General features: G+C 59.9%; 1 protein-coding gene across 2 annotated transcripts in view; it reads right to left on the reverse strand.

Annotated features, from left to right (window-relative positions):
• LOC105700967 (nuclear hormone receptor E75) overlaps positions 1-22,642 on the reverse strand; it is an 81,386-nt gene that overhangs the window by 5,281 nt on the left and 53,463 nt on the right. The window contains exons 2-3 of one of the 2 annotated variants that reach the window (XM_012427319.2): positions 9,129-9,217; positions 2,598-2,742 (exon numbers count right to left, since the gene is read on the reverse strand). In XM_012427319.2, the coding sequence (XP_012282742.1) occupies positions 2,598-2,742; positions 9,129-9,217 (234 nt within the window). Of the gene's footprint in view, positions 1-106; positions 546-2,597; positions 2,743-9,128; positions 9,218-22,642 lie in introns of those variants that run through there. The other variant, XM_012427320.2, reaches the window with a different exon arrangement.

Below are 22,642 nucleotides of genomic sequence, written 5' to 3' on the forward strand. Positions count from 1 at the left end.
GAAGATCCACCGGGTCCGAAGTGAGCCAACGAGAATCTCGATTTCAGGAATAGGGACAACCCCGCTGCACGACGAATCCAAAAATCCTGACCAGGTTGACACCTACGTGCATTGTGATAATTGACGACTCCATTGAGGATTCCCTTAAGAATCGGTAGCTCGTCTCCCATGACTTCGGGCAGGAGCGAGAATCCCCCCTCGAGTCGTAGTGTGTCTCAAAGTCCCGATATACACCTAGGCACCGAATGGGTCTCAGTCTCGCAGGTGTCTCGGGGACTCCGGGAAGATCGACCGAGGATGCCCTCGCGAGGTGCCCCTAGAGAGGGCGGTCGCGCCACGTGGGGTCGGGCAACCACTACCGGTCACTGTTAGCCGGTACCGGCTCGGCTGGCTCGGAGCTAGTGCGCGCGAGCCACTCCGCGGTGGCGCGTGCGCACTGGCGCGCGCCCCCCGACAACACGCCGACAGATGACGGACAAGAGAGCGCGTTCGCGACTGCCCTCGGTTAGGAACGACGGGAGGGAGCAGCGTGCGGACGCGAGACAGCATCACCGCCGACTGAGTGACGTTCCGCGAGTCGCGTTCAACAGCCCCTTCCCACCTCCAGCGGCGCCTCCTGCCCCCGGACCCCGGCCCCCGGGCCCCCTCTCCACGCGCCGCGCCGTCAACGATCCCCTCCACCGGCGAGCGTTCGTGGCCTTTGCCGGAGCCTTTGGCCTTGAACTTGGTTTCAGCGCCGGCCGCGCCGAGGCGTACGCCGACGACCCATATAGGCGCCCCCCACCCCCCCGACGCCCCCTCCGCCGCGCGCTATACGCGTCCACCTTCTCTAGACCCGCGCCGCGCGGGAGCGCCCTCCTCGCTGCTCCGCGTCTAAATCAAATCTCTCGCGACGTAGTCGTACGGTGAATTTATCCCGAGACTCCCTTTTAACCTCCTTGGCAATTTCTCATTTCCCCGTACTCTGGAATCTGTTTCCTGTAATTCATTCTCTTTTTTATATTTTTTATATATATATTTTTTTTTATGGGGAAGAGGATACGCGATACGAAGATTCATTTTCTGGTAGAAGTTTCCTTAGTCATCCGGCGAGCGCTCGACGCGTCGCGCGCCGCGTCCGGGCAGCGACTGTAGCGCTCGGGGCGCCGCGCCTCGTCTTACCCCCCCGAACGTGCGCGCGGCCAGGTGCGCGCGGCGGCGGGAACGGGGAGGCAGGAGTGGGGGAAGCGCGAGGTTCGCGAGGTCTCCGCGGAGAGCGGAGCGCCACTGGCCGGCGCGACGGCGCGCTGACCAGCGCGTGGGGCAGCGCGGCCCGCGGCGGGGAAGCGGCAGCGCGCCGCGCTGGTGGGGGGCGACGTGCCCCCGCGTGGGGGGACCCGCGGAGCGCGCTGAACCGGAGCGATCGAGCGCCGCGACTCCGCGCGGTGAGGGAAACGAGGCGCTGGCGGGGCGCTCCGGGACGCGAAGTGGGGAGGACGTAGCGGCGCGTAGCGGTACTCGCTCTACGGAGGGAGCCACTCGCGGGTTGAGCAACGGCCGACTATTGACCCCGGCCGCGGCCTCGCGATATCGGAAGGGCTCCGCTCGCTCTCTACGCGTTCCCTCTCCCTCTCGCCCCTCTTCCGAAAATGTACTCTCAACCGATATCCACCGTGAAATCGAACCTCAAAATATACCTCCCAAATTCGAACCACCCTCGACGATCGACTGATAGTTTATCTGGAATTTAATAAATCCAAACCCCCTGTTATCGACCTAATTAAAGTCGAATTCCGGGACTCTGTCTGACTGGGGGACGTTCGCTGAAATTCTCATCGGTGAGGGGAGCTCTAGGGTGATAAGATTATATTTGGGGTGCATCGGGTTGGACCTATATCGACCGTCGCTATTTCCCGCGGCCCCACCAGCAGGGACTTCCACCTCGAGGACGAGGTTGGCCCGTGGGGGTTCGCGCGGTCGTCGACCCAGGGAGGCGGTGGGTGTCGGGGGCGGCCCGGCCGGGGTTGAGCCGCAACCCGAGGGTCCTGGCGTCCGGCTCGGGGTGCAACGAACGCGTTACCCGCCGATCGGGGGGGAGGGATAATCGAGCGCTACTTTCTCGAACGTCGAGAGCTCGAGCACTTTCGCCGTGGTTGCGCCATGGTACTCGCGCTCGCGAGCGCTGGGCGCAGTGGCGGCCCGCGAGTCGGTGCGCTACGCCCGAGTTGCGTAAATGGTCATTGCCCCGACAACCCAAATTGGCGCGGGTTTTCCCATCGCCCTGGGCCCCAGGATCAGGTCCACCCCGAGCCGCGATTTCCCCCAGCCGATCAGGACCCCGGTACCCCCACAATGGACCTCAACATTGCCTACGAAAAATGAGAAACGTCGCCAAACGAAATTCAAGATGGCGTAGGAGGAAAACCGAACCCGTGATTCATCCCCAGGGGTCATCGACTTCCTCACGTTCCCGAGGATCTTCGAAAACGGCGAGCGGTATCGTTAAGGTATCCGAGGGACCACATCGCCCAGGGTAGGGCTTCGTCCGCTGGGCGAGGAGGTCCCTTCCTAGGCACCAGGACTTAGTCTAGGGAACCTCGAAATATCTCATTACTCACCGTCGCGACTCATTCCAACGGCGATGCACTTCTTGAGCCGGCAGTACTGGCAGCGGTTTCGATTGATGCGCAGAATGCTGCACTGCTGGTTCTTGGTGCAGGGCCTGTACTGGATCTTCTGCTGGATGCTCCTCCGGAAGAAGCCCTGCGAATCACCGGCGAAACCCTCGTCAGTCTGACCTTCGCTGTCCGAGGACGAGCCCGAGGGGCAGTCATTCCCCGATCTCGGGGTGGCTAGGTCACATTCGCACAGGCACCCCATTAAAAAGGACCGGACCGAATGGTGGATGATCCGGTAGGCAGCGCGACCTGGGTCAACGTCACCCTTGGCGTAGCGCGGAAACAATCCCGCCGTTATCACCTCCCAAAAAACCTCAGTCCTCCCCTATACCCCGTCCTATCACCAGGTTACGAGTTCGCGATAAAAACGAAGAAAAGGTAACCAGGTGGCGGGCTCCAGGCCAGGTGCGCGGGGGGTCCTCTCGCGCGAGGGGCGGCCGATCTCTCGTAATCCCTAGCGCGCGTACTCGGTGGCACTCGGCGTCGCGGCGTCCCTCTCTATCGAGCGCAGCGCGCGGCGAGCCACTCGGATAAACGGGAGTCGGCGAGTGCGACCGTTTGTAACGGAGCGTGGATGTGGACTGGCTCTCTCTAGGACGGAGAGCATAGGAGCCTCGGCACGTTGCCTTTGGTGGCCCGCGAGGTGGGGGGCCTTCTGACCCAATTCCCGGACGTTCACCCGCAGTTCACCGCGTGAAAGTGAGAGTCCCCGGTGTGTCTTGCCCCCCGCCCCACCCCCCGGCCTCCCCTCTCTCCTGTCGCCGTCTCCGTCCCTCCGGTCGCGTCCCGATCGGCGGGTCTCCCTCTAACCCGCGGCGCGAACCCTGGTATGTCTCTCCCTCTAGAGACCGTAAGCGCGAGCGCTCTACTAACGGGTTCCTTCCCCTCCCCCTGGACCCGCCGAACGGCGCCCCCCCCGCCAGGGTATCGCGCCCCAACCACCCACTCCGGACCACCCCTCCACCCCCCAGGAAAGAGCGCGCGGGAGAGAAGCCACGAATACCCAAATAACCGAATAACCGCCCCCTCCTCCCCCCCATCCTCCCCCTTCCGCCAATTTTTTCCGATCCTCGAGATACCCTGCGATCCGGGGCTTATCTCCCCCAGGGATCGTTCCTCCGTCGCTATTTCAAGGATGTCCCTCCTCCCCCCTATTCCCCCCCCCCCAAATTGTGAATCGACACTCTCGAGTCGGGAAGACCGAGCGAGGTCCCTCCGGGACCTCCGGATCGAGCTCATCCCGGGATTCGGTCGCTTCTATTTCGGAGGGAGGTATCCCTCCTGGTATCCCCCCCCCCCAGGGGGGAGAGGGGGAGGTTACGGGCGGGTGGTTAACGCGCGACGTACTCTGCGCGCGTGCGCTCCGCTTCTATCGGTCAACGACCTCGGTAGCGACAGGGCGATCGGGGATACTGGGGGGTTGAGAGGGGCGGGGAGGGATGGGGGGGTTACGTAACCGCGAGGAACCGCGGGAGTAGTCGGGAGGGTGGCTGGGAGGGGGAGGCCCGCAAGACACGTACGTAAGTACGTACGAGCTCACGTATAGCGGTAAGCGAGGCCCGTGACGTCACGCACGCGACCTCGCCTACCTCAACACTCGGTCCGAGGTCCGTGCAGCGAGAGCGAGGTACCGTTGCATCCGAGGCAACGCGCATGCGCCGGCGACCCGATAGCGCCGCGGCGCCCTGGGATAGGTCGGTCCTATCTCGGGGACCGTGCCGGACTGGGACAGGGCGGGATGCCGATCTCGATGCCGACGACGAGGATGATGACGGTGCCGATGGCGATGAGGATGCTGGGGATATCGAGGATATCGGTGATATCGATGAGATCTATGAGAGGGGTTAAATGCGTGGTTTTGGGGTGGGACTACCGGTGTTTGAGGTTAGAACGTGTGGGGGCATCTTCGGGAGTTGTTAGTATCAGGGATCAAGAGATTCGGTCACGGAGGTTTTGGGGTCGGAGGGTGAGGGCCCGACGGGGAGGAGGATCCGGGGCGACTCGGGGAAACGGCGGTCTAGGGGGAACGAGGCTCCCAACCCCGGGTGAACCCCTTACGGACCGCCGGGGCGACGGGGCTGGGGATGCGGAGCGGTGCATCGATCTCGCGGAGCGTGCATTCCGCAAGCGGGTCAGGGGGCGACCACCTTCGCGGGCTGGAGCGGCGGCTCGAGTCGGCGACCTGCGCGCGTCGCGCCGGTGGAATCTCCTCCCGGTCAAGTGGTCCCGGGGTCTACCCCCGGGAGCCCCGGGAGAAGGACCGGAGCCGCTGGCCCGACCGCAACTTCCTCGGCGACACCGGATGCGCCGTCCGCGGGTCTCGACTTCCGTCGGTATATCGGGTCGACGTCCCTCGAGGTCTCTCCCGTTTCCCCTCTCGGGGGCCGAAAACGCATCCCCGAGGGAAACCTCCGCTAGAGACCGGCGCCCGTTCCGCGCCGCGGCTCCCCCGGCCGACCTCGGGGCCCGGTTTCGCGGACCCCTCTCCCCGAGGGGCCCCACCTGGGGTGACCTACCGCGGCTCTGTGCCGACAGGTACGCGCGGATTGCTCTCATTTTCCGCGATCTGGACTACTTCCGCCCGCGAGGAAATCCCACCTGAGATTCTGACCGTCCTGCCCTAACCTCTCCGCGCCCGACCGAGCCGGCCCCACGTGACTTCGGGGGTCAACCTAACCCCACTTTTCCTAGGTCTAAGGTTCGCCTCCCTCCCGTCGATGCTTCTAGAGCGGTCTGGCCGTCCCGCCTCGCAACGGCCGTGACTGTACGAGATCGCGGCAAGAGTGCGGCCTGCGGGATGTACGCGACGTGGCCGCGAGGCCAACGACCGGAGCGCCGCGTGCGATTCCCTGAGAGCGCTCGAGAGCCGGCAGCGGGGTCGGGGGCCGGGGAGCCTCCGGCGGTGGGGGCGGGGGCGGGGGCCGCGAAACGGAGTAACGGTGACGTACGTAAGGCGCGCTCGCGCACGCGCGGCCAAACCGTAGCGGCAGTGCGCCGCTCGGGGGCATTAACCGCGCGCCAGCCCCGGCCCTGAAGAATTCGTTGCTCGTCCTGGGGTTCGATATCTGCGAGTTCCGTGCACCCGTGCACGTATGCACCCGGCGCGGATATTGGGTCGTGAACCTGGGGGCCTTATTTAACTAACACAGAAAAACCTACCCTAAAATGGGACCGTACATTTTTAGAGAAAAAATAGTTGAAAAAGGGACTGCGAGGTGACGAGCCGTCGAATATGAATTTCAGTCTTTTAGGGAAAATTGGTAGAAAAGAGCGCCCTAACCAAGATGGCGTCCGCATAGGCCGGGAAAAGACGTTCCCGGGTGGCGGGGTTTTGCATGAAATTGGATGCAGCGGAGATGAGGGGGGGACTCGCATAATCGAACGACCGGGTGAGGCCAAATTGCGACCTCTGGTACGCGAAGGGAACCGCCAGAAAGTGGGGTAATGCCGGGCATGCCCAGGTCGCGGCGTTATCTGGAAGCTTCGAGTGGATATGGCGCGGGCAACACCTACCGCAATAATAAGCGGCTAACCCGATTCCAAAGTAGATGCACCGCCGAGGTGGGGGGGTCAGTGACCCCGCGGGAGGACCGAAATACCCCGCGCAATCAAATGAAAACGAGATCACGACTCGTTACGACATCAAAAGTCGGCGCGCGGTGGGGAGGGCGCCGTGACGCAACCTGCCTCGGGGTCCTCGACCGAAGGGGTTAATGCACCCCCGGGGGTGACGCCTCCTACCCCGAGCTAACTCGGCCCGGGGTGGACCCTTCGAGGGTGGACTCGCCGGGCGCGATCTGGGTGTCCTAGGCGGCCGAAAGTCCCGCCATTTTGGATCCGACCGGTCTAAAAGTCGCCCTCGGGGGGTCGTCGACCTCTAAGGCGAAGAGACTCCTCGCGCGTTCCCGCACAAAGGAGGGACGCGAAGTGGGCCATCGGGCCGCGGGATTCGAGATCGCTCCTGGACCTCGAGGGATCTCGCGGCCGAGCCGATGGACTCGACATAGTTGCGGCCTACGAAGGTGGAGGCGTAACCGGTGGAGGAGCAGCGGAGTAACAACAGTAGTGCGACCGAGCGACCTAGTCTTAAAGATACCCAACACTCTTCCGCGTTCTCTTCCCTTTCCACAGTGGGTCCCCTCTTCCAGAGTGTGCCTTACGAGCTCCACCGCTAGCGGCTAGGTCACTCCCTGCCTCGTTTTACACCTCGAAGGGGGACGGGCCCCGTAAGTTACTGACCTAGTCAACGGACCGAGGCCCACCCGATTCCCAGGAATCCCCCGGAGCCCCTGGGACCGATCGCCCTGCCCTGATATATCTCCTTAACCCGTGAACCGGGAATTAGTCTCCGCTCCGAATTTCGGAGGAGTTGGGTGATATCCAGGATCTCGGCCGTCCGAACTAAGTCCAAAGGAAATTAGGTTCCCCTGGCAAGAAACGGCCCGGGTCCCCAGCTGGCGATCTACTTTTTTCCAGGCCCCAGCCTGGCCACAAAGGGCCCCACATTCCTCGGACGCGACAAAGGCTAGCTCCTAATGTCTCCGGTCAGGCTTTCCCTCCGGGAAATGGGCCTCGGTCCCTGGACCTGTTGCAAGGATGGTCCCTTTCTAATGCGTTTCCGCGCCGAGGGGGCCGGCCTCTTTTCTGGCGGTCGGAAAAGCTGATCGGAGGGCTGTCTTCTATCTCTCGGTCGGGAAAGCGAAAGCGGGCATCGGTCCCCAGGATACCCAACGGGGGGTCTGACTTTGAGAAAGTGGTACCTCTCGAAGATTCATTTCTGGGGAGAAATTCCCGATTTCTTCCCGCTCAGTTTATGGGCTTAACTTGTAAGTCTCCAGTGATAAGGTATCGATACGAGGGAGAGTCATGGAAGGCTCAAGACCCGTCTCGCCCGGTGGTCGAAGCCGATCTGCGAGGAGACCGACTGCTGGTCGCTCTACCTGGGGAGTGCAGCCGAGTGGGGGAGCCGGGAGGGGGCACCGCTGAGGTGGGGGAAACTGCCACTGCCACTTCCTAAAGCAGCGCCTTCCCCTCCTTCACCTCCGTCGCTCGCGAAGACCACGAGGACGTTGACTCGACGGCCTTCAACTCTCGTAATTGCGAGTTCGGCAGAAATCGACGAGAGGCCGTCTGCTCGCTCGCGAACCCACCGGTGCCCATTGAAATCCACCGAAATCCACCGAAACCCACCGATGAGACCTTTCCTCCCTCCTAGGGCATAGTTTTCAAATAATGGAGCCGATCTCCTAGGGATGCATCTCGGAGAAATGGAAGATGGGCCCTTCTCCCGGGTACCTGGATATCCGCCCTCCCCGTGATGGGACCCCCAAGTCCCCGACCGTGATGGGCCCTTCCGACTTTGGGGTCCAGAGCTCGCCTCCTCTGGACCCTGCTACCTGTGCTGGACCGTCCTTTCTCGCCAGAGACCACGAGGGGAGGAGCGGGCATAAAGACGCGAACAGGAGGAGGAATTCGCCACATTTCCCGAGGCTTGCGCAACCCAAGGACCCCATTGTGACCGAGTGGACCAGACGTTACCGCACGTTTCCTGGGACCTAATCGCCGACCGGCAGGACCCGTCCCACTTGTCTTCCGTTTCTTGCCCATTATCCAACCCGCCGGTTGCCCTTCCACGACGCCAACCATGGTGGCGTAAAAGTGTAATCGGGCGCCCTTCTTGAGAATTTACGGACTTAAGGGTCTGCCCTCGTGGCTGACTTATGGGACTTATTTTTAACCCCCGCTTATTTAGGCGCCGCCACCGTAACGCGCGACATGGATGGCCCCTCTCGTCGTCGAAACGCGAGGCCGAAATCATCGAGCCCGGAAAACCTTGGCGGCCTACAGCCGCGAGCCATCACCGATTCCGACACCCGTGGTCCTCGAGCTAACGTCCAAGGCTGACTCGGGCTCGTCGATTTCCGGCTCGCGAAGGCCAATGGACCCTCGAGCGATGGACCTTCGAGGTGACGCGACCGAGACGAGCGCCATTCCGCGTCTCGACCTCGTCTCCGAGCGCTCTCAGACTGTCCGAGTCGAAATTTCCCACGAAACCACGGATTTCCGAAATCCCCCGTAAAACTACCCCCTAACCCTCGGAATCTGCGAAACTTCCCGTAATTTTAATCTCCGACTTTTCCCACCATACTTTTTATCGACTCCTCAATTCCGCTAATTCGTCTCGACTTTTAATGCAACCAGGGGATACCTTTCAATTGTTGGCCCGTAAGGAATTAATATACGAGGCAGGTGGTTTCTTTTAAAATATTAAAAATATTTATAATTTCCGGGAATTTTCACCGCGCTCTATATGGGCGATATTTGCAAAAATCATTGTACCACGCAAACCCACCCCGTGAGGTGAAGGGATGTGAATTCGAGGAGGGCCTAGGGTGCCTGTTTTGGTATACGAAATTGTTTTTCAATGTGACCCAGCCATAAATTGCATAGTTTGAAATAATCGAAACTTACCTTGCACCCTTCACACGAGTGGACGCCATAATGGAATCCGGACGCCTTGTCGCCGCATACTCGACACAACACCGTGGTCCCGTCGAATTCTGAAAACCACAGAAAAGACCCCGAGTTAAGATCCAGTAGTTGACTCAAAGACGGGGGGAAAATATCTGAGATTATTAAAAATTGGCAAAACAATCCCGGCAAGCCGAAACTTAGCGACTTCGGAATCGCGGTTGGGCACCCTCGAGGAAAGCCACAACTCGCGCCTCCACTCGAGACAGGGCATTTCCTTTCTTTCTCCTCTTTCTCCGCGAAGATTCCCCGACCGCGGCGTGTCGGTGCTTTCTCTCTCTCTCTTTCTCTCTCTCCACGTGGCGAGGAGCGCAGCGTTCGCGCCGGAGAAAGGAGGGAGAGAAAGAGGAACACTTTCTCCGAGGCTCCGCCGCCGAGTTACAGCATCGCCTCTCTGTTACAACTTTCCGCTTTCACTCGACTCTGTCACGCCGCGCGCGGCATCTTCTCCTCGAGGTTCCCCTCCCCCTTGCGGGGGATACCAAACCACCAAAACGAATACACGAGATAAAGTCGAGCAGCAAAATCACCCAGCGAAAGTTCAGCGTCGTCACCAAAAACGTCTCCACCTGGAGCTCCCAATACTCCAATCAAAGAGACTGGATTTCTCGAGATAATCTACATCTCCCTAATTTCACAGTACAACTTGGTGAAATAGGTAAAAAAAAATAGGTAAAAATAGGTAACATAGATAAAATCCGTGAAATCGACGAAAACGATGAAACTCATGAGATCTATGAAATTGATGGAATCGATGGCTCATGACCGAACCATCATTTTTCCTCTTTTTTACCCAGTATCGCCCGCAACTTGAAATATGCCGAAACCAACCTATATTGAGTTCGGGTTCGGGTCTCGCGGAGGAGACGGTGGAGTCCATGGTGGGCATGCTGGGGGCCGAATGGGGCAGCTGGGCAGGTCGATATCCACCGGGTACCCCGGTGGCCCTGCCTCCAGCAGGGGCCCTATTCGCGGGCCCAGAGGGCGGCGACTCCGGGAGGATGGTCGCCGGGCCCTGGCCGCTACTGTCGGGGGTCAGGATCATGTCTAACCCTGGTTTCCGTGAGAGATGACCGCTTCTCGCGCGATCCGGTCTACCGTCCACTGATCACCTGGCACCCCCGCACCGGGCAGTCGCATGTGCCCAAAAGCCGTCGGGATCGATCGATCGCGGTCTCACTGTCCACCCTGGTCGTCCGTCGGCACTCGCGAGGGGCCCGTCCGGTGCGCATGCGCGATTCAAAGTCGGGCCCGTGGCCCGGGTGCGCGTCCGCGGCGCGAGCGAAGGAGAGTGAAAGTGAGTCTTCGCTCGAGGGAGGTTCGCGTTGGTCTGACTCGGGTTTGGAGCCGGCGAGCGCGTTACCTGGCCTGGCGTGCAGCCCTTACCGCCGGTCGTCCGTGGTGGGGGCGCTCGGGAGGTGGCCCGCCGTCCGCCGACAATGTCTACGCCCTGGCTACTAGGTAGACGGCGCAGCGCGTAGTAGGCCCGGGCCCGCGGCCGCGGAGGGGCGAGTGGGGGGCGCGGGGCCCCGCCGGGCCCCGCAGGGTTCATCGTATTTTCAATGCTGGAGGTCACTGGCAACCGAGCGCCGGCGACGCGCCGATCCGGCCGTCCGGCCAATCGCGGCCGCGCTCGCCCAGGCGAGGCGACCTCTCATTGGCTCCCCGACCGCCCCACCGAGCGGACCTCTCCTTCCTCCGTCCGAGGAAGTTCATCGGCCGAAACCTTGACTGAATTACCCCGGAGCGGCGGCCAAGGCCAGCGCCGCGCGCTCGCCTCCTCTCCGTCCCTCGACCTTATCCGCGCGGCGCGCGCTCTCTCGCTCTCCTTTTCTCTCTCCCGCGAGCTCGACGACGAGCCAAGGACCTCTCGCTCCCTCCGAGGCGGAGGTACCTCCCAGCGGAGAGAGATAGCGCCCTCTCGCTCGAGCCTGCCTCTTCCGATACCTCGATCGAGGCTACGGCTCCTTTTCTTTCCCTTTTCTCCGTCCCTCTCTCTCGTGCGAAATTGCACCGCTGCCCGCTCCTCGCTTCTCAAGGCGCCTTTGGAGGGGAAATAGCGTTTTCGAGGGTGCCCGCGATGTCCCGGGACCTTGTTTTTTTTTCCTTTTTTTTCAACTTTTCTTTCATGCTTTTGGAAATTCGACGAAAGTTCCGAAGACCATCGCCGGGGAGATCCAGAGCACCGGTCGATGGGGCTCCTTTCACTCGCACGCCGGCCGTCCTGACGACGGCGCCGGCGCCTCCGCGCTCCGGCGGATTTTTCCGCCGCACCGCGTGCGGAGCACTCGGACGTGATTAATGGCGAGCGAGCCGCTACGATTTTTCTTCCGACTTTCTGTATTTATGTTTCACTTTTTGGGGGATTCTTGAAGTGCAGGGGATGTTGCTTCGGGGGTGATTGGGTTTATTTTGGGGGGTTGCGGCGCCATTTTTGGTAATATTAGTCCTATGGTCCCTAGATTTTCAAAATGGAAGATTCGGCGATTTCTTCCCGTGGTCGTTCCCCAGGTGAGCCGTGGGAGAGGGCGGGAGAGAATGGCGAATAGCTTCGAAGGGCAGGTTCGACGACCTCGAGATAAAGAGAAAGAGTGAGGGCACCACCGGTGAACTGCGCGTAGGTCGTTAATTTTCAGTCGCCCTGTTTGCACCTGCCTGCAGCTGCCCGCAACGCTGATACGAGCACCTCACCGGTGGAACGTTGGTAGGCCAGCAGGTGCGACGACTCCACCGGGGTCGACGTGGGGGTGCGAGGCATTCGGTGGGGAAAAAGCGAGCTGCGGCGAAATTTCCAAAAATTGGGACCGACCCTCGCGCAGGCCGAATTTTCGAGCCCTTTCCCGGTCGGATTGCCGGAAGCGATCGGTCCCCTTCGATAGGAACGCGTCCTTTCCCACGGGAAGTCCGGGGCAGGATAAACACTCGAAAGGGTGGAACTCGATATTTTTCGGAAAAATCGAAGGACCGCGCCTGCTGGCGCTACCTGCCGGCCAACCCTTAAGGCACGGGGCAACCCTTTCCGGGCCCATGAGGCCCAATATGGCCCTGGTACCGAGTCATTTTTTTATTGCCCTCCTAGGTGCTCCCTTTATTGCCCCATAAAGGCATAAACTCCATAAACGTTCGGAACTTTCTCTCTCGGAGGAGCTCCCCTCCCGAAAGCGTCTTCAGGGTCGGCCCGAGGCGCCCGAGGTCGCAGCCAATTATCGACGCAATAATTCATCCTAATGAATTTAGGGCGACCTCCGGGTGGGGCTCGATCGCCGATCCGAATCCTCGAGGACGCCACCAGAAGAGATCTCCCGAGGGCTGCCCAACTGGTCGCGTTTCCGGTCCCAGGGTCCATGGGTTCCTCCGGGCCTTTCGGGCCCATCGTTGCCGTCCGGGTCCCGATGGCAATGCTCTTCCAGCGAATCGTCCGGATCACTTGTCGAGTCGCTTTTGGGAACAAAGCGGTCATTGTTTGCGGGAGCTGGAATGGCGGAGACCTTGGTACCGCTGGATCAGGGTTCAGCGACCCGGTGATTCGGGTCCTCGTGGTGTCCATCGAGTCGCACCGATTGGTCGACCCGGGCCCAAGAAGAGCGTCTCATGGGCCGATGGCGACGACCATCGTCCGAGGGAGCGGGAAGAGGCCCCAGCGCTTCCGCAGCAGGCGCTATGGCTAGCTATGGGCATAACGGTGCGCCAGGCACGTCACGCACTTGCGTGTGTGATGTCACTGAACCTGCACCAGCCGAGAGGAGAGGGAGCGAGAGGAACGGAGGAAAGGAGAGAGACGGAGAGCACGTATGCGTCGAATGGTGCGAAACCGTTTCGCTAAGTCGTGACGACACCGTGGTCGATGAGGCATCTGGGGTCCCGAGGGTGTAGCGTGACCCGCCGTCGTTCCGCTTTCTTCCAGATTTGTCCAGCCCTTTACATTTTCCACTGTCTCGATGTGACGCGAAATTGAACGGATACAAGGTAATCCGGAAAAGACACGGCGAAGACGCCGCGGATCTAGGAAACCGGCGGAGGTTGGAGGTGCAGGTGGGACCACGCTCCATTTCGGAGCTCAGACTTGACTCAGAGTCGAGAAGCGTACATACACCCTCGACCTCTCATGGTTATTAATGCGTCTGAACGCCAGAGAGGAGATATGATCGGGGGCACGCGTTACATAAAGGAATTACGGAGCGCCCGGTCCGGAGGATGCAGGGCGCATCGTAAACGACGCGTCCAGGTGCACGGCTCCCCGACCCCCTCTTCTGTTCTGTCCCGACATCACCTTGTCGTCGGTCTCGTGTGGGTGATTTCGAATGACTCGACCGAACGGAAAGGCCCTTCCCAGGAGGGGCCCCTCGGAACCGAGCATTTCGAGGCGCGCGTAAAGAAAAAAAAAAAAAGTGCCAGAGTCCGGTCGGTAATAAGCGTCAGTTTGTATAGGGAGCTGGGAAGCGATCCGAGTCGGTTCAACGAAGTGTGTTTACGATCCTGGGGCGCAGGAAAAACGGAAAAAGTAATTTCCCTGGCGCCAGGTTGGGCGGGGAGCCGGAAAGGGGGTCACCGGGCTGGTGACTTCGATGCCCTGCATCTGCACAGGCGAGATCGCCACGGTCTCGGGACGCGCCTGGCTATGTTCCATCTGACTATGGGGAATCTATTTGAAGAGAAGTGACTCGGAGAAATCCGGGAAATTTCGATAACCTGAACTGTCTTTCCGTAAAGCCTCTGGCGAGGTTGTATCGCCGGCTCGCGAGGCCTCGGGAGGAAAGAAAAATGGTAAGAGTAATTTCTCCCGACCTCGCTCCAGCGAAGGGGGTCGCCGGGCACGGAGACATCGACGGCGGGCAGCTGCACAGGCGAGATCGCGGCTCGTCCCGACGCCCGGTGGACGTAGAGCGGAGAGGTACAGTTGCATTGCCGGTTTCTCGGCGGGTTTCGCGATGGCGGAGGTAGGGGGGGCCGAAAGAACTGGCCCGACGAGGATGGAGGTGGCCGCGGAGAAGAGGAACACGTACCACTAGCCGGCGGCCCCGGGATGCCCTGCTCCGCATTGCCACTTGCGAGATGCGAGTCGATTACGGCAACCCGTTCCCCGCGGCCTCCTCCGCTGCTGGCAGATCCCCTGCTGCAGCGAGGAGGCCCGTGCTCGCTTGACTGGCTGATAAGCGAGTGCTCGAGTATTCTGGGACCGACCGGTCGCCCGGCGACCGCTTTTTTCTCTCTCGATTAATTGCCCCGGGGTGTCGGCCGATTCCTTCTAACGAACGACCGGTGGAGGTCGCGGGGTTGCGGTCCCTCCGCAAGGCCCGACATTTTGGGCCCGATTTTTTGAGCCCTCGAGACCTCGTCCAAGGCAGAATGAAATTACCACACGGGGGAACCTATTCTCGGAAGGCGGCCATTGCAGTTATGTCATGTACCCGTAGCGGCAATGGATAATTGCGCGACGATTGTCCAAACCTGCTGGTTCCGACGGTTTGCGGGTTTGCTGTCCGCACCCTGGGCGTGGCTGCGGAGGTCCGGCAGGATTGCCGGAAGGGAAAGCACCGCCGTCCCAGGGAGGGGCACCGAAAATTCCCCTCGGAGCGGAAATTTCACGGGGCCTCACGGAAATCGAATCCCTGAGGAGGAAAGGTCTCCGGCCGCCATTAGATGCGTCTCCACGGGAGCCACGGGAGGTCCCGTCCATCATTGTCCAGGGGGGGGCGAGTTGTCAAAGTCGCCTACCGCGAATCATCGCGGTACGGTTAGCTTTCGGAAGGTACTTAGCCATTCCAACCTAAGTACCTTGGCCCTATCAAGAATCCCCCTAATCCAGCCTAATCAATTTCGGGACTTGGCCCAAGACCAAATCGACCATTGTTCAAGTATTCCAGTGAGACTTGAATTCTTCCCCTGCAGCGGATATTCGGTTCCTTAACAGAACCGATATCGCGTTTCAGCATACTAAGCTAAATTCATGCTCGGGTTTGACCATTGGCATTAATAGCCGGAGAGGAAATTTCCTCAAGTCGAGGGAGAGGAGGGTAAGGGGGGTCGCCGGGAGAGAGACGGAAGGAGAGAAGGATGGCACTCCAGGAATAGCGACGCAACAAAGAGGGGACGAGGAAAGGGGTGAGAGAGGACCCCGGAGTTCCGCGAATGTTACGGGACCACATAGCGACGTGGGAGTGCAACAACTGCACTGCAAGATGGCGCTGCACACGCAGGCGTGCACCAGTGAGGGAACCCGCGAACTGGGAGTACGCCGACCCCTACCGCCGGCAAAACGGTCACTGACCTCTCCCCTGCTATGCAACGAGACCGATGCGATGACCATTGCATCGGCGGTGCATCACCGACCCGATGCAGAGCGCGTACCGTTCCGCGACTCCGTCCGGTGGCCGATCGCCGATGACACCCACGCCCGAGGTCGTTGTCACATATCGGCGCCGAGAAGGAGCGATCTAGTTCCCTCGTCATCGTCGATCCGCCGAGGAGTCGTTCGGTTCGATATGCAGACCTCCAGGAATCGAGCTTGACCCTGGTCAAGGATGGAACCCCATTATTCGATGCCAATGGTGAAGGGCCCGAGCGAAATAGCGATGGGGTCCCGGAAGCGCCCTTTGGGCCAGTGGGTCACCCCCTTCGAGGGAACTCCGGGTCTTCCTCGATATCGCGAGTCGCGATTCGATCGTATATATCATCCGGGATCATCTAGGATCCCCATAAGCGGCTTGACCATTCCTCGTCACCCGTGCCGAATGACCGCGTCGTAAACGAGTTGCCCGCAAAGCCAGTGTTCTCGGTGGTTTACGATCGGTCAGCGGGACAAAGGCTCGGATAGACGCCCACTAGGTGAATGCACTTCGGTGAAGAGCACTTGCAGGGACTTATCCCACCTGGGGACGGTGACTTTCGGAGGACGAGGCGATGCCAATGCTCGAGTGACGGCACCGAGGCTCGGCAGGACTCGCCGGCCTTCGCCGTGGCGCCTCCTTCTGGTCTGAGAACCTCCAGCTCGGCTTCGTTGACACGACCCGGTTAGCCGGCATTGTCCATAATCGTATTAGCGAGGATAATTGCCCGAGCGCTCGGCCCGCAAAAGGAGGTTATCGTTCCTTCGCCTCTGTGGCAAAGGCGCCGCCATGTTGGTCCCCCTAGAAGAGGGCACGCGTTGACCTCGACTTCCGAAGGCCGCCTCTCTTCCGGATGACGACGGGTCTCGAAACGTGGATCCTGACATAATGAACCTGGTCCGACCTTAAAAAAACATGCCGGACCAATTAATCCGTACAAGAAAAAAAACAACAAGGCCAACGCATAAAAAACCAAAAAGTAAAATCGATCGCATATTTAGGTGGGAAAATTTGGAAAATTCTACCACTGAGTTTAGTCACATTGGCCTGTGAAGGACATTTTTAATTTGGACTCGCTACGTGCATCGCCCTATATCGGTGTGTAACCTCTTTGCATGGAAATGCGGTGGTATGCGCGGCAACGCGGTGACACGGCTCTTCACCTCCCGTAGGGATCGCCGATCCTGCGCAAAAACGGGGAACAGAGAGAGAGGAAGGAATCCTCCAGTTAGGTGGACTTTCGGACTTTTCACTTCCCTCTGCACACATAAGAAGGTTCGAGACGCTGCTTTGCCGCGAGCTTTACGGCCGAGAGAGAGGGACAGAGGGGGCTCGGGCAAGGAGGGACCGAGAGGCCCGACTCGGCGACTTGGAAGGTGCACCAGGAGCGAGGGGGGCGACGCATCCTCGGGGCCGTCCTAACGGTAGGGCGGGTCACTGCACGCGGCAAACCGATGCAACTCTTTGCGGAGCTGCATCGTTGCATCGCGCCAGGCCGAAGACTCGTCGCCATCGTGGGACCTCGGTGCAATGCCCTACCTAGGTGTAACGCTCCTGGGTGCCCTTTAACCAGCTCGGCCGGGGTTTAGCGCACTCCGTCGCAGGATGCGGCCTTCTCCCTCCGGGGAGGTCCTTGCCGACTCCGCATTCTTCCGCGAGGCCTCGAGCCCGGGATCGGGCTTTGAGAACGCCCCTCGATGCCGCCGATTTGCGCGAAAGCCCTGGGAAGGACGCGACTCCTCCGCCTTATCCTCTCTCCTATTCCGGAGATGACATTGGCGGCCATCTTGGAACTCCGAATTTTTACCCCCGGCGCTATCGTTGATCCCCGTCCCCGGGGATCGCTTCCTGGACGCCCCTGTTGGCGTGCGGAATGCACAGGAACGAAGGAGGAAACCAGGGAGATGTATAACGTGGGAAACGGGGAAAGATGCCTGAAAATTCTCTGCCAATCGCCGTCCCATGTGACGCACCGGCTTGTAACGGTAGTCCTTGGCGAAGACGACCAGCCCGAGCGGCCTCGAGGATCTTCTAGAAGGATTCTAGAAGGAGCGAGTTCAGTATCTACCCGGTATACCAAACTTTAAGAGGTTTAGAAAATGGCGACGTCGCGACCAGCGCCGAGACTCGGGATCGCCAGGACGCGCCCGGTATAATGGTCCTTTCTGCTTTCAGCGTTTGAGCAGGTTCTCGACCTCTTCCGCGATCCAGGCTGCTATCATGCAAATGGGAATTTTAGGGTCGCCCGAAGACGCGGCGGTGTCGTCGAACCCGGGGGATTTCCTCCTCGGGCCGTCGATAGACAAAATAACAAGTCCATTTCGAGGTGGTTGCTCCTCGCCCCCAATGACGCACGGCCCCGGCCACGAGGGCATCATCGCTCCCGAAGAGTTAACTGTAAAATCGGCCATGACGCCCACGTAATGGTCACCTCGGCGTAGATCACGGAAAACGCGAAGAGGACCCGGAAGAAGGATTCCCGTCGATCCTGCGGATCCGATTGATGGGAAGTCCAGGGTTCCTTGCCGATAGGACGACTCGTCCGTCCCGATATGGGACTCCTGGCGCCGTGCAGGACTCGGCGCCTTCTCCTGGACGCCGAGATCCTTCGGCCAGGACCTGCTCCTAGGATCTAACTGTACTTTTATGTCCCTATCCTCGCCTCGATCCCGCGTGCGTAAGCACGCGTGTGTGTCGGTTTATGCGCGCAGGAGCATGAATGACATAACGACGCGGACGCGTTGCGTCGCGGGCGTCGACCCTCGGCCGTGGCGTCGCGACGGCGACTGCTGATTCTAGTTCTGCCGAGGAAATCATCCCGAGTTCCAACTAGGAGGACCTTGGTCCTGCAAAAGGTGCGGGATCGACACTAAGACTAAAGCCAACCTCGCAAGATCAACTTTTCGAGTCCAAAATTCCAGGACCGAAATTATACAAAATTATACAACCAAAAGTCTCGAAACCAAAGCTCCGGGATTAAAGTTTCTAAAGCAAATCTCCAAGACGAGGAGGAATTTTTTTCCCCGTTCGCACCTGACGAAATGGTCGCAACAACAGCCGGTGTTTTGCGGACGCTCGCGGAAGGTGCGCAAACAGCGCCGACCGGCGTATATCTTTTTTGACCGAGATTCGTGGGGCCAGAGTCGTTGACCGAGCCGATCCGTCACGACACGGAGGAGGTGGCGTCGAGGGCTTCCGGAGCGCCGGCCAAGGACTCGGCAGGAGTCATTGACCAATCGCGCGAAACAATGGTGAACCACGGTCAGATCGCCCCCCCGGGGAGGGGGAGCAGGGGCCCTGGAATTCTTAATTCGAAAATTCCTCCGGGCCAGATACGGTCCCCGGAGTCTTTGTCCCGGTAACGAGCGCTCGTGACTCGTCAAAGCGATTCCGCCGACTGACACGGATTCCGCGGCCGATCGGCGGAAGCTTCGAGACTTTCGGTGAAAAGAGCGAAAGGGGGAGGCCGGAACCGTTATCGTGGCCGGTCCGAAAATAAAGGAGCCGGCCCGGGGGCTTTTGGGTTTTCCGATTTCCCGAGATCGATTCGGCGAACGACCTCGGCGATGCGTCACCGCGGACTCCTCGGCTCGACGGCCGCGATCGGTTCCCCAGGGAGAGTCCGTCCTTTCTCTCCCCGGTCGACCCGGTGCTCCCTCTCGGACGATCGTCGAGGTTTCGGGTCATCGTTCGGTCCGCCTGCCGCGCGGAAGGGAGGGACGGAAGGACCGGAGAAACGGCGGGCGGGAGACGGAAGAAGGACGGGAACGGGCAAACGGTCTCTCGGCCGCGGCGAGATTAGCCAACCTGGAAGAGGGCCGATGCCAGTGAACTCGGTTGGCCGGTCACTAACCAGGTAACCCACACTAGCGTCTACGTCAACGTGCTATGCAGCGGCAACGGTTACGGCCGAGGAACGACCGGCGGACTTCTTCACCGTTGGCCGGGCCGAAGAGCTCTCGCGAGGGCCGAGTTATACGGTGCATCGCTCCGAGGAATTCTCTCTTTCTCTTTCTCCCGACCGGCTTCCGAGGCCTCTCGACGTTGATGGGGCCCACCTCGAGGACGACGATTTCGCGACCGCCGATCTGGCCCGAGCTCCGCCATCTTGGGCAAGCGTAGCAACTCTCCCGTTCTTGCTTCTCACACTTCCTTATCCCAGGATAATTGGAATGTCGTCCGGTTCTCTGGAGTGATATAAAGGGGTTTCCTACGAGAAGAGCTCCTTCGCGACTTTGGTAGACTCGAACCGGGACGCGGGAATTCCACCCGCGGCCATTTTGGATTCGCGGTGACCTCTTCCGGAACCAGGACCCGGTCTTCCCTGACCGTCGGTCCACTTTCCGGGCCAATGACCCCGTGACGCAGGGCATTGGTAAACAAATTGTCGCCGAGAAACATTCCAGGACACGCGGAGGACCCGCTATGCCACGCGGCCGCTCGTCGGGGGCGTCCGAGAGCGGCTCCGCGCGCTTCCAAGATGGCGGCACCAACGGGCCGCCGCTTCCCGTAGTTTCGTAACCGAAATTTATTAACGATGCCGGCCGCGAGAACCGTGTCGTCGGGTCGTCCCCGACTCTACGGCTCGTCAAAACATTTCGACGGGGGCCTTTGAATGCAAGGTGCGTCCTCCCGTCCGCACGTGGCCGTCCGCCGCTCCGGTGAACCCGGGGAAAGGAAGAAAGCATTTCCTCCAAGACTCCGTGACGCGGCCATTACGTCGGCCATGTAAATCGGAGGGAACAACCGAGTCACGAGGGCAAAAGCGACAAAAAGACCAGGGGAACGACCCATTCGCCGGGCGTTCTCCACGCATTCCTTCTGGAGAACGCCCCTCCGGCCGCCATTTTGGAGAACCGTCGACGCGCTCTTGCGGTGACGCGAATCCTTAAATATCGGAGGAATAATTAGATTCGGATCGGGAGATACTTTCTCGGGTGGCCGATGACGCTTGAAATCGAGCGTGGACGGCTTTCCACCGACTTATCGTCGTTTTCCCTCTTTCCCTCTCCAGTGTCTTTCCGGAGTCGCGAGAGCCTCTCCTCCGGGCAGGAGGCGTCGGGACGCGGCGGGAGGCGTCCAGAAGTTCACGGTTAAACGGCCAATAAAGCGCCCATGGCGGAGTTACGTTACTTGGTCGGAGGTGGAAAGGCAGAGAGGCCGGTTCCGACCGCGCGAGTACGCTCGAGCGTGCACTTGCACGCGCATGCGCGGGAGAGTGTGCGCGAGTCTTCAAGTTTGTTGCCCGGTGACCGAGTTCATCGCTCCCCGCCGCCGCGGCGCAAAATCGAGAACCTTCGAGGCGCCGATTCGACGCCGAAAAGTACTCGCTCTTTCGTCGGCGGAGGCGGCCATCTTGCGGAGGCGTCGCCGTCCGAGGAGAATCGAAGACCGGCGGAACGACCTCCGATTTTCTAGCGTCCTCGGCTTCGAGGGCCTCTTTTTACCCCCTGGATCCTCCGCCCCGCCGCGGAAAGACGAACGAGGATCCGCCAAGAATCCGCGGAAAGATGGTCGCCGATCGGCCGCCGAGCGTGAACCGGCCGGTTTTTGTCCCGCGGCCTTTCGCGTTTTTCCGCATCGGACCTTGGGGTCTGTCCGAAGAGGCGAAGAAATCGATCGGCCCACGAGCCGATCGCCGGACAACGACCGGCTTAAAAATGGCCAAGGCCGATCGATCTCGTCCCCTTTGATGCGGATCTCCCCTCCTGCCCGTTCCGACCCGACCTATCATCCGAGGAGAATTTCCCGAATTTCCTTGAGATCACCTCTCGTTTCGATTTATGATATACCTTCATCCTCGTCTTTATATTCATATTTATCTCAGAATCTCGAGTCGGGTGAAATTTCCTCCATGGAGAAATTGGTTCCTAGTTGGGCGATCGATTTCTCTCTATCAGGGCGACGCCACCTTGATCAGCCGTTTCGCTCGGCCTTATCACGGGTCCGCGTGGTCGGGCGTCGATCAAAGGATTCCTTGCCGATTTCTTGATGACTTGGAAGGTCTCCTGGGGCGCGGAGCTCTCACATCGCGGGAGGACAATGCTCGGGTTTGGTGTCCTCCGTCGGTCAGTGCTCTACGGACGGTTACGTATCACGTATTCACGACGCGAGCTTCTCCTTTGATCGGTCATCGGCACGACCCTCGAGTCCGCGAGCGCGCGTGCACGCGTGCGCCGATCTCCGATCGGTTTTTGCGCGGTCGGGAGGATCTGGCGAGAAAGAAAAAAAAAAAAGAAATCCCAAAGATCCTGGCCGGTCCCCACCAGAGGAGATCCGATAGGGATCGGCCGAAGTGGTCTCGAGTTGCCTATATCGGCTCGATCGGCGTACCTCCAAAAATGGATCCCCGCGCGTCCTTTCGCGGCTATTCCTGGCGGTTGGGCCGTCGTCCGCTAGCGTTAGGCCTGGCGGAATTTCAATGGCGACGGCCGGCCTCTCTTAAGGATTCCAGGCGGGCCGACTGCCGAAAGTGACGGCGGGTCACCGAAAGTAAAGTCGGACCGGCGAATCTAGAACGAACGATCGCGATCCGCCGTTCCGTTCGACCATCTCCGAGGACGGGAACTCTCGAGGGAAAGTGACGGGCACCCCTAAGGGAATCCAAACCCAAGGACCACCGAAAAACCTGGGACCCATCATCCCCTGATCCCCGAGATCCCCTAGACTGCCCACTGTCCGCCAGGATCAAAGAAAGATCCTGCATCCACCCATCCCAAAATTCATTCAACCCCCCCATTCGTTCATCAATTTTGATACCAAATCGCATATATATATATTCTTTCGGTTAGCTGAAAATTCTCTTCACGGTGCAGCTTCGATCCACTAGATCAGTTCTGGACCCATATGCTCTGTCGGGGATATCCAGATCCTATTCCCTCTGTCATCCCATTAGGTCCCACCCGCGACCCCCAATTTCATCCGAGTCCAATTTCCGCGGCAAATTTAATTCCCCCGATCCAGAAACCGCATACTCCTCGGTCGATCTATCTCCATCTCGATTTCTCATTTCCGATCCGCTAGATCCGTCCTCTTCAACCCATACGCAGTGTCGCGGCAAACCAGATCTGGTTTTCTCTGGTCTCCTCGGCATATAACGAGGATCTTGCGCCACGGAGGGGACCGGTC

This window comes from Orussus abietinus, unplaced genomic scaffold (assembly GCF_000612105.2).
Source record: "Orussus abietinus isolate OABI.00-Male unplaced genomic scaffold, Oabi_2.0 scaffold9, whole genome shotgun sequence".
NCBI classification, from domain to species: Eukaryota; Metazoa; Arthropoda; class Insecta; order Hymenoptera; family Orussidae; genus Orussus; species Orussus abietinus.